This window comes from Mercenaria mercenaria, chromosome 16 (assembly GCF_021730395.1).
Source record: "Mercenaria mercenaria strain notata chromosome 16, MADL_Memer_1, whole genome shotgun sequence".
NCBI classification, from domain to species: domain Eukaryota; kingdom Metazoa; phylum Mollusca; class Bivalvia; order Venerida; family Veneridae; genus Mercenaria; species Mercenaria mercenaria.
In genome coordinates this window covers 51,744,228-51,756,950 of record NC_069376.1, presented here as the reverse complement: position 1 = coordinate 51,756,950, position 12,723 = coordinate 51,744,228, and the positions used below count along the sequence as shown (strand labels likewise).

Below are 12,723 nucleotides of genomic sequence, written 5' to 3'. Positions count from 1 at the left end.
CCTTCCTTTATACTGTCAGAAAACCATTTCCTCTCTATGCTCATCTTTTTGATGTAAGAGATATTGTAAATTTTTTTAGGAAGTGCTATTAGAAAGGATTGATTTTATAGCCAAGTGCCTTACATTTAATGACTCTAACGACTGATGCCAGTCTATGCATCAGCTTATTCAATTGTAAGCTACTGTAGAATGAGAATTTGCTTAAAATTCAATATCAGTTCCGCAGAAATGTATTTTCACTGTCTAGTCAGTAGCGCTTCTGCTATAGAGTATTTCACTAGCATTCCTTCCGTCCGTGGTACCGTCACCCTGTGCAGTCAATCGCCAGAAACATTTACTGTGACCTTTAGCATATTTTCCGACATACACGCGCCCAGTAAAGTCTACATACATACAATTATTTCCTTGTGAACTTAGCCTAAAAAAATAATAAGGATATTCATTAGGTGTTTCCGGTTCGATTTCAACAATCTGCCACTCTCTCGATCCCTGTGCTGGGTCCGAGTGTATTCTGACCCAGTCCTGGTTATAGACGTAATACCCAGGCCGTGTAAATGGATGAAGTGTAACGATATCACCGTGTCGTACTCTCAGTCGGAATAAAGTGTGATTCCCCTCTGTCCCGACATCACACCGTACAACTGTTAAAAGAACCAGGTCGTGAAATGACAATAATCTGTCTGGATGAGCAACAGAGAATATCTGACAGACCCTGTTGTCAAAACCATTTGCACTCATTACAAGCCGTCTTCTGTGAAGAAACTCAACGACAATCGGCCACTCGTTTGGTGTATACTTAAGGAAAATGCCTAGTGTATTTTTGCTTGGTCTATAAAGAAATCGTAGTAATCTTTGATCGTCCTGCCGTTGTCCTTCTATAACGTTAATGATGCTTTGAGTATTAATTCCATACGCCGATTCTATGGTGAATCTTGCAAGTAAGAAAAGTTCACGAAAGGTAGTAAGGCAACAGTACATTTGTACCTTGTTCATCAATACTGTCATTTCTGGTACTTCCGTTGCATCGATCAACTTTTGAATATCCACAGCCAGTATTGAAATTTCTTTCAAACCGGTATTAATAGGATTATCACTCGCCAGACGGTCAATGTACATTTTTCTTTCGTCGTTACTTAAATCATCTGGTCTTGGCAATCCGTTTAAGTACCTTACACAGTTCTTAAATTTGTGGCTTGTTGCATGGCATCTTGTCATAAATCTTTCATCTAGAACAGCCCTGAATTTTTCAGCAACCTCTTTCACTACATCCTTGCTGAAAACATGCACGACCACGGCAGCAATAACACTTAAAGTTATTTTAGCTGGTCCAGAAACAAGTTTGGCAACTTCAAATAATCCTTGCCCTGTGAATTTTATTAAACTCTTAGTATTTGCAACCGCTCGTGAATCGTCGTTGTTGTTTTCAGTTCCATTAGCTTCCGACAGCCCACGTTGTAATCTCCCTGACGCATCTATATCTATTAGTTCTTGCATGTTTTGTCTGAGTTCGTGTCTCTCTTCATCGGAAATGTCCGACGAATGTCTATTAATATCATCCATTACAGACTGCAATCCGGATGAAAGCATCCGTGTACTACTTTCCGCCATGTTGTTTGCCTATTCTTGACCTTTTGTCTCCAAAGATATACTTTGTTCTTCACGGTTGTTTGATCAACTAGTCCAAGAAAGAAAAATGAAATTGTAACAAAGTAGATCCAAGTCTGCAGAGGAGTAATAATATCTGTACTTAGGTATTTAACGCATATTGCCATATTGAGCACATTAAGCAGTATGAGCATTGAGCAGTATGTATAAACTGTTGGCATAGCTACACGCTGAGAATCGATATCGAAATATTGAGAAATGAAAAGGGAATTTCTCAATGAAGTTTCTAAGCATGATATACTCTGTAATATGTGTCTTCTGTTTGGTGTAAATATTTCAAATAACTGATTGTCTTTTGTCTGCGTATATAATTGCACATGAATCGATACTCTATGCACAGAAACACAAATATATCCCGTTTTAACAGAACAGCTGCTTCAACACCTCACACGTGTCGCAATATTGGACTACAAGTAAATCGGTTTATTCCTGGAAAATGGTCTTAAAATAGATTCTGACGAAGGAATTACCAGAGCAAACGTGTACTTTCATTTTTGTGAATATACATAATGTCATATTCAGTAGTATGTCAATGATATTGATGTCAATTAAATTGATTTGTAAATAGATATTTGTCGTGTAAACTATCTAATTTTGTTGTGTGCATATATTAACATTTTGTATATTCACGCGAACGACATAGAATATACATGCACATGTAACACGAAGGCTGCTGCATATTTATGCAATGGTGGTTAGGTAATCTTACATTTGGTTTTGTCACTGATTATAATATAGACTAAAATCGTGATATATGGCAATCGGATCTCCTCTGCTTTGGAACTCCCTTCCTATCAAGATTAGGGAAGCTGACACGCTGGACGCTTTCAATATCCTGCTAAAAACAACTTCATTGTACAATTCACAAACTGACCGATACATTGACTGCGTAGAACACTATTTCATCCTAGTGTCACTTAATGGAATTAATTTTATCTTTGCAACACAATGATACCATTTATTTACACCATTCGATTTAGAAGAAATATTGCAAAATAATCTGTGCTAAATAAATGACACTAGATTAAGTTTCTTGTAAAATGTAAAAGATCATAACAGATTAATCGAATGTTCAACAAGATAAAGAAATTAACTTTAACAATAGATCTACTTTTGTTAAATTTTTCTAACATAAAAATGTTGTCTTATTCTGGAACCTATGTCTTAATTATGACATGCATTTGTTTCCAATAAGAAACGCAAGGTAACAAACAATTAATTGTTTAAAGTATTTCGTTATCATATACATTGTAATAAGTAAATAAATTTACTTTTAAATGAGCTAATGGTATATTACACTAAAATGCTTTTAAGAAAAGGCACATAACATGACTCTAATTAACTCGAACTTGAAGCATAGTTTTAGTAACATTTTGTTTGAGGACCTAGCCTGATTGAGTGAAAAATCAATATGTACGAGTATGTATTCATTTTCTTCTATTCTAGTAACCGCGTTGTACAAAGTCTTAATGAATTGTGTGTCTTATGTGATTGAGTGGATTGCATCCAGTGAAATCTTCTTCATGAATATACAACATACATTACCTGTCGTTCACCTGTAAAGTATACCTACACTAGACCTACACTAGATCAATTACTGGATATTGGATATACGGTATCTGACATCAATAGGGAATTAGCGAAACTAGACCCTGTGGCCTGTAGGATTATAAACTTACTTAACCCTTGGCTTGCTGGCGGCAAGTGATTCTGCCTTTGCGACCAGTGCAGACCAAGATCAGCCTGCACATCCGTGCAGTCTGATCATGGTCTGCACTGTTCGCTATTCAGTCAGTAAATTTTTAGTAAACACCCCTTCAAATGATAAATGGTACTGCCCAAATTGGAAGATGGACCAGTTCATTATAGAAATTCAGCATGGTAAGGGTTAATATAGCCTGTAAAGTCGTACAGCCATGTTGAATAAATTACCTACAAATTAAGAAAAACCGAAAATATTTAACTAAAGTAGCCACTGATATTATAGTTTTGTCTCTAGTTTTTTTTTCACATTTGGATTACTGCAATGCCATTCTGTATGGTGTAGCTAAGGTGAGGTGCGTAAGATGCAACGTTTTCAAAACATGTGTGCAAAACGTGTCCTTAACAGGAGGAAATTTAAAGTCAGACTTTTAAGAGCCCGACTAAGCAAGATGCAAAACGAAATTCCTCATCTTCCATCCATTTTTTAGGATTTAGCGGAAAAGCATCACGGAGTCTTGCGCGTGATTAGTCATCGCACCATAAAAAGGAAAACGTAGTGACCAACTCCACACGTGCAAATTACCAAACGTACTCCATGCTTTACGATTTTCACAACGTATCTTCTTTAGCTCGAGATTGTCTAACCGATAATATTCTAATGGTATATACATTCTTTGCTATACTATATATGAGCTACTTTTAAAACGTTGTTCTATTGGTATACACAATAGCTTCCAACGTTCTATACTTTAGATTGTCAAACAGTATACAATACGATTCACTGTAACAGTATACCAAACAGTATAGAATTAGAATAGAATTCATAACCAACAATTAGTCGTTTGTTAAAGTGCTTGTTTGGGTGGGTTGTTAGAACAAAAAGCTTTTTTAAAAGATTCAGGTGATCAATGATTCAATCTGTATTTACATGCGATATATGCAAACCATTATACACCGAAGGAAGAATAATATTGATTAATAATATGCAACATTAATAATCTGTAACATTTTAACTGATCAGTGCCTTCCTCATTTATGTATCCTGCTAGATAATTTCAACACAGATTCAGTTCAGAAGCCGCCATCTTGGCAATCATTTTTCTGTCAGTTTTACCACTTGCATTTGCCGGTAATTTCTCAAACGACATATAGTACTTCGGCTTGAATAAAGCATTGTCCGCCCACAGATGGGCGAAGTACTCGTGCATATTGTCCGTATCCGCAGTTTTTGTCTTTGACAGAACGATACAAGCGCATATAGCATGATGAAGTCTTTCATCTGGAACCGGTACGACTATCACTGCGTCTACCTCCGGGCAATTTAGTAAGACTTTCTCGACTTCTTGAGGAAAAATCTTCATGCTACCAACAGACATTTGGTCACATGTTCGACCAACCAGTACAAAATTGCCGTCTGCTCGTATATGCGCCAGATCACCAGTTTGTAGCCAGTTTCCATTGTCAACTGTGTCAAGAAACTTTTCACGCATGTTTTTGTACTCCAGGAATCTGTAAACGCTCCGAACATGCAACTCTCCATTCTGTCCCATCGGTACAACATTACCATTCTCGCCAGTAAGTTTCATCTCAATTCCTAAAACAAGAAATTATTTTCATAATTTCAACCGCAAAATTTAATACTATTAAAAAATAAAAACACTTAAGTATATAAATTTATACAGGTTACATTATATTTATTCAATTCCTAATTTTCATTTCATCTTGAAATATTAATCATTTGTAGTAAATAAAAGCATTTAATGATATGAAAATCATACATTTAGTAGACTGATATAACGTGTCTTCTTACCAAAAATAAACAAATGAGCCATGCCATGGGAAAATCAACATAGTGGGTTTGCGACCAGCATGCATCCAGACCAGCCTGTGCATCCGCGCAGTCTGGTCAGGATCCAAGCTGTTCGCTTTCAAAGCCTATTGCAATTAGAGAAACTGTTAGCGAACAGCATGGATCCTGACCAGACTGCGCGGATGCGCAGCTGGTCTGTATCCATGCTGGTCGCAAAGCCACTATGTTGGTTTTCCCATGGCACGGCTCAAATATTGACGTTGAATATAGATTGAAAAACAACATCCTCTGACAATGCTGCCGTAAAAATTGCTGTTGAATACAACTAAAACCTTAAAATTCACAATGAAGGTGCCCTAGATCTTTACGCAATTCAATAAGCGAAAAAACACTAAGCCAACAAATACAACTGTCATATTCTTATATGATTAATTACTTTTTATTTTTAGTGGCCTGATAATATATTTTATTAATATATAGACTACGCTAATGAGCTTCGTTTTTCAAGGACATGTCTAAAACATTTAAATATTATAAAAGATGTGATCTAAAAATGATAATACATGGAACTTAACTATAAAACTATCAACCAAGATAAATTACAAGAAATACAACATTTCAGTAAAAGAAGGAACTAACAATTTCAGTATTAAAGAAGATTTAGTACGCCGCTTTGAACCGGTACACCGATTCGCACTCGTTTCATTCCAAGCATGCCATATTTCGGTAGCCCAACGTGGGAAATACGCGCATGCAATCCATGACAACTATTAATTACAAGCAAGTAAATGTATTTGTTTCAATGTAAATGATGCATTACAGTAATGTAAACAAATTAACTTTTTATTTCAACTTTACATGTGGTAGTTTTTTAAACAGCTTCGGAGTAATGAAAATTGAAGTTATACCGGGTAGAGGTTTCCCGATGATTCCATCTTCGTATTCCTCGGAATTCTGGGAAGAAAATGCTGATACTCCAGCTGCCTCTGTTGACCCGTACCATATAACCAGTTCTTTACAAAAACGTCCCAGTAATTCTGTATACCGCTTTGGGAATCTTTCATGAAAATATACATAAACAAGAAATATCTTTTAAAAAAGATGGTCGGCCAATTGTAATAAGACAAGAAGTTTATGAGGTTTTCATTTTGAAAATGGCAAAACTAAACACGACACTTTAACAGTTTAAATGGTTCTTTTTTTAATTTTTCACAAAGGTTTCGTATCCATGGGTGCAATCTTGTTTCATTTTTGCTACAACGAATAATTACAGTAGTCTGGAATATAAGGATCTTAAATGCCTGCCTGTGTAACACGGGGTTTTCCCTACCCGAGGGACAGTGTGGAATGGAAAACCGAGCGTTAGCAAGGGTTTTTATCCATGCTGTCCCGAGGGTAGGAAAAACAGCTGTTTTCTTGCTGATCATGTTCAAAATAGATCGTGGAGACAAATAAGTTTTGGTATTTCTTGACATTATTTATAAAGTTTATGACGTCACAATGGTACCAGTATTATGTGACGTCACCTTAGTGCACGCTATTTTAGACAAGGTTTTTCCCTAGGGAAAGACAGGAATATCTATCCCCGGCGCCTGCTCGGATAAATGTATACTTTCCCCGCTAGGTAGGCAAGAAGTCACTTCTCTACATAGAAGACTTTAATCGTTCGGGTAATCACACTACACCCTTATTAATGTGATACGCAGACCGTATTCAGCTCTCTCTCTGTATTGATATTTGAACAGGTTTTTGTTATATTACATATGTATATTAAACTTACTTATCATTTTAATATATCAATATTCTTGCTAAATATACTGAGCAAAACATATCTTTAAATCTGTAAACAACGTCATTAAGGATAACCGCTTTGTCTGACATTTTACTCAGCGTTGCACAATCAACAAAGTGAAGAAAAACATTAACTCTCGTCCAATCAGGCTGAATGTTGCATAAATCTTCCATTACGATAAATTATCTATAATGTCACAATGTGTTATCAAATAATCTGATTTGCAAACTTAAGTCACGTGGCATGGATTAGTTCAGGTCACGAATTCGTTCATAGAAGGCGTTCGCCGAAAAATATGTACGAATATTTGAATTGTTGATACCCTTTACTAATGGTTTCTTGTCTGACATTTTTTATGAAAGGATCACACCTTTTTAGTTTTATTCATTATGAATACTAGTAGTTAAATCAAACTTTAAACACGTATTAAAGTGTATACATATCTAGTAAATTGGTGCACTATGCAATCATTTCACATTGGAACTGAAAAGGTGCACTTAGTTATCGATTCACAATGGAAAAAATGAAAAGTCAAATTTCAAATTTTGAAGATACCTTTCTCCGGAACATTTGATAGCTCTGACACTTGAAAACTTTGCATCATTTCCCTGACTTTTAATTAAGTCTGAGATGAGATATCCAGGTAGATACACGTGAGTACATTTCTCTTGGTGAATGATATCAGAAAGCAGATCTGTAAAGTATCAACATCAATATTACGTGCATTGACTAAAGAAATTGATTTTATTTCAATAAACGTCAAAAGCGATATTAGAATGAATAAGCGCACTTTTAAAACGGAAAATACTGATAAATTACTAAAATGTTGATACCAATGTTATTTTGCTGCATCGACAAGAAACTATCCACGAATACTCGAGTTGCTCCAGAGGCAAGGAACGTCCTTGGAGATCCTACACCCCACCCGAACGGTCTGTCGCAGAAAAACCGGGACTTGCTGTCTATTCCAAGACAATCGTTGATTGAGTACGTACTGTTAAAAAATCCAAAATGACTATGCCCTACAAGTTTCGGTTTACCGGTGCTTCCAGATGTTTTGAAATATACCGCTATATCTTCAGGATACAAATCCGGTAGTTGTACTTCCGGTGTATTTGTTAAATTGACAACATGAGTTGCATTCTCTTCGAAGTTATGATGGAACAGTTCGGTCGATCTGTTATTGTATATGATTCCAAGAAGTGAGGTATCTTCAGATGATTGAACGTTTTCAAACATTTTCCAGCTTTGGTCCCCTTCTGTGGCGTCCATTACTAGCAATTTGGAATTGTGGTCACAGATCGTATCTATGACGTCACTTCCGTCTGCCATACTTTGCATTGTCGATATTGGTATTCCTCCAGCAAATTGTACACCAAACATTGAAATGAGCATGTTTAAAGAATTTTTCATACAGAACGCGACAGTATCGCCTTTCCGAATCCCAATACTGGCCACATACCACCCGAATTCTTTACTTTTCTCTAACAACTCCTGACATGTTATGGAATGTCTCTTTGCATTCGCATCATATTCTACAAATGCTTCTTTCTCTGGAAATGACTGCGCCCATTGTGTGAGCATCTGCATATGGGTTTTGTACACGTACTGTCTCGAATTTGTTGCGTTCGCGTAACTAAGGTCGATGTCCATTCTAACTAAATCTCTGACGAAATTAACTGCTTTGATGTTATAGCCTACAAATACAAATAGTACCATGCAAATTGACGAAACGCATCACGCGACCGGTCTTATATGTCATTGACTGGTAATGAACTGGACTTAATGCTCAACTCAATGTGTTTACATTATAATGGGTTATTCAACATAAAACGTTGTGTTAATTTTTATCTTATCTCCCCTTTATATGTCATATCGTGGCAAAGGTGTGACCTTTGTGGTAACACTTTCTCCTTGTTGTTGTTTTTTTTTTCGACACATAAATACATGAATGTACATTGAACGGTTTATTATCATATATAATAAAAATGGCATGCAAATGCGTAAATGAAACTCCTAACAATACTCTAGCTTTTAATATTTTTTAAAAAGTTATAAGTAAAAACAAAACTTACTGTATGAGGCACTTTATAAACATATCACTATATCAATATACAATGTATCATATACTGTGTCAAAACAGAGCCAATATCTTAACTTGATAATAGCCGTGTTCATACATATCAAATGATGTATCTCTTTTCGCAGTCGTACTGTATTATATACGCATTGTATAAGACATAATATCAAGATTGTTATATTTTACAAAATGTCAAAAACATTTATCTCTTTGCTAATAGACAATACTGTGATAGGATCAGCATAATAAGAAATACACTACAGAATCACAGAGGGGACATTCCAGTTTTTCTATTACTTTCCTTCCACAACATAGCGTCTCAAGAGTTATAGTCAGCACGTTCGAGTGACAAAGTGTCCTCAAATTACATGCTTACTGTCTCGATCACACAACAAAGCGTCTCGTTCTTTTGTTCTCGTTCACGCAACAATATTTCATTTACACGAAATATTTAAATTGTTTGCGTTTTCACAAAATATTATGCATTTTTACGAAATAATGTTCTTTTAATTTAGATATTAAATTCGTTTTATTCCGTAAATACGTAACAATATCTAAAGATATTTAAAAAAAAAAAAAAAGAATTCAATACTTAAAACAAAAGTACAGATTATTTTGTATCCAATGATATTGCGTAAATATGAAATGATATTGCATATGTTAATAAAAGAAATATAAGTTCACAAAAAAAAAAAAAATAATAATAATATTACGAGAATAGGAAATACTATTTCGCAATATCATTTCGTTTTTACAAAATTAAAAAAAAAAATGTGATGTCAAACATGAAAGTGTCAGATGTCCTTTTAGGGGCTCCGTAGCGTAATATTTTTATAAATTACAACAGTTTAAAAATACATTAGACCCAACTTCATAAATAAAATATGAACTATAACTTCATTGTATGTATGTAAACATAAAATGAGCATAAATAATCCCGTGTTAGGTTTAGAATAGCACACACTTCATTCATGCATCACTAAAATAACTGGAAAGGGTTTTCAAACAAATGACTGTTACATATAACATTTAATTTTATTTCGGATTGTAGCTCTCTCTATAAATGGAGTTACTTTGTATATTAAGTCAAGTTAAATTCATTTGATGAGGATTTTCTACATTCAAAAACTCTAAAAGTAAAGTATTATAGTGAAATATGCACATTGCAAAGAACAAGGCTCCTGAAATGTGAGTGAATGATATTATGATGTGGGCCCTCATTTAGACAGATATTGGATTATCCCCGTACTTGAACTCAATATGAAAAAAATATATTCTCTGCTCCTTCGAGGAAACGTAGTCCATTAATTGTATCTGTGTAACAGATTTCCGCGTAATGCGTTGCTATGGGAGTCAACGGTATTGCACACGTTTACTTCTTATCAACAAACTCAGTCAAACTGAATATGATTCTGTTTTGCTTAGTTGCGTTTTTGTGTCTCTTATGAACCGCCATGCAGATAAATTGATCTTTACCAAGCAAGTCTCAGTTGATACTGCAATAAGGTGATTATTATACATGTATAATGACATGAATACTGCCATTACCTGCTGGAAGTTATAGAAGCAACAATTACTGTTGAAAATTTACTGCAGTAACAACCTATAGTATTATTTCCGGCTTTTGTAAAAACTTCACATCTTATTTGGAAAAAAATAAGTTGATACGGATAATAGCTAATGTATCAAATCAGGCCTGGATCCAGGGCTGGGCCGAAGGGGCTCATGCCACCCAGTTGGCTGAGAAGTGACCTAAATTCATCAAAGATGTACCCTACTATTTTAGCAAAGGAATAATATTTTCTCAAAATTCAGACCAAGAACGCACCAGAGACCACAATTTCATACCTGTATTTGAAAATTTTCTAGGTGAACGCCCCTGACCACCCCCACTCCCTCCCCCCGCCCCCGCTCCACTTTAACAACATGGGAGTAGCCCCTCCATTACCTCAAAATTAAGATCTACAAATGCACCAGATGCCACCATTTCATGCCTGTATTTCAAAACTTTCCAGGGGGAGAGACCCCCTGACCCCCTAAAATCGGGCCTGGATGTAATGTAATTTCTTTAATGTCTACTTTTGTATTTGATGGTTTTAGACCTCGTTCACAGAGAAATATGTTTCAAAATCTCTGTACTCAGCGCCGTAGCCACACTGAGGCAAACCGAGGCAGTTGCCTCGGTTAAAATTTGAGGAGCCAAAAAAGTAAAAAGTGGGCCTATCACAATGACGAAAAATTCAGTTAAAGGTTAAAAAAAAATATAATATTAATATCATTAAAATATATCAGAATATCATTTGCCTCATTACATCATTGAGGCAAGGTGAGGCAGAAATCCTAGTAGTCATGTTGATAGTTTTGTTAGGCCCGGTTCCATGGGCCGGGCCGAGGATGCCCCCCCCCCCCCCCCCCCCCCACCCCCGCACACACACATACCACACACAAGTTGGCTGAGAAATGACCTATACTCATCGAAGTTGTACCCAATCATTGATTATTATTATCAACTTAAAACTCCAAAAATATTATTTCATACCAATATTTCAAAATTTTCCAGGGGAAGAGCCCCCTGGCCCCGAAACATGACAGGATTTCCCACACAGTATCTCAAAAATTAGACCAACAATGCACCATAAGCCACCATTTCGTATTTGTATTTCAAAATTGTCCAGGAAGGAAGAGAGCACCCTGGCCCCACTAAGAGAATGGGCGGGGTGGGGAAACCCCTCCCATACCTTAAAATTAAGACCACAAAATGCACCAGAGGCCACCATTTCATACCTATATTTCAATTTTTCCAAGAAGGGAGCCCACAGAACCCACTAAAAAAGGGTGGATACCCCTCACATACCTTCAAATTTAGACCAAAAATGCGCTAGTCAGAGGCCACCATTTCATATTTGTATTTCAAAATTTTCCAGGGGTGGGGGGAGCCCCCTGACCCCCTAAAATGAGGGGTTTCACCCTACAGTACCTCAAACTTTAGAACAATAAATGCACTATAGGCCATCATTTCGTATCTGTATTTCAAAATCTCCCAAGAATAGAGCCCCCTGATTCCCTAAAATGAAGTTTCTCAAAATAAAAAGAAACTGAGGCCACCATTTCATACCTGTATTTCAAAACTTTCTATGGGGAGACCCCCTGACCCTCCACCCCCACCTAACACAGACTGAGTCCCCTTCCCGTACCAACCCCCTCTCGGGCTATAAACGAATAAACTACTGGTAAACTGATAATTAGCATGTTGTTTTATGTCTTTACCGATAGTTTTCTTCTACATGTACTCCTCTGCAAATCCATTGAGTAGACATCATCGACAAGATACGGGTTTGTGAATTGTGCTCCATTTAAAACGCGGACTTACTTCACTCCATACGCGGCGTCAGGTGTTCCTAGAGTGAATTTTGTGAGTACTAATGGAATGGCAGTCCACCGCTCATTGGTTTAAATTTAAATTTAACATGTATTTATACTATACTGGTGATATTTATTTACATTGTGACATGGGTGTAGACAGCTGTTTTGAAATTGTTAAGGCTGTCCGCTGTTGTGATGTTTATTGGTAGATTGGTCCACTAGACCGCAGTTCGTGGGAAGAATGAATGTTTATTTAAGTCGAGTCTGCAGTGGTGTCAAAAACTTTACACAGTCTGTATATCTTGTCGA

The 12,723-nt window shown here is 36.3% G+C and overlaps 1 protein-coding gene across 1 annotated transcript; it reads right to left on the bottom strand.

Annotated features, from left to right (window-relative positions):
• Nucleotides 1-2,567: 2,567 nt before the first annotated feature.
• Nucleotides 2,568-9,179, bottom strand: LOC123548885 (3-[(3aS,4S,7aS)-7a-methyl-1,5-dioxo-octahydro-1H-inden-4-yl]propanoyl:CoA ligase-like). The gene is made up of 5 exons (XM_053527071.1): nt 9,047-9,179; nt 7,805-8,668; nt 7,527-7,665; nt 6,088-6,236; nt 2,568-4,963 (listed from the first exon to the last, which is right to left on the bottom strand). Exons 2-5 carry the CDS (start codon nt 8,622-8,624, stop codon nt 4,425-4,427), a joined length of 1,647 nt encoding a protein of 548 aa, XP_053383046.1. The 5' UTR covers nt 8,625-8,668; nt 9,047-9,179; the 3' UTR covers nt 2,568-4,424.
• Between the last annotated feature and the right edge of the window lie 3,544 nt (nt 9,180-12,723).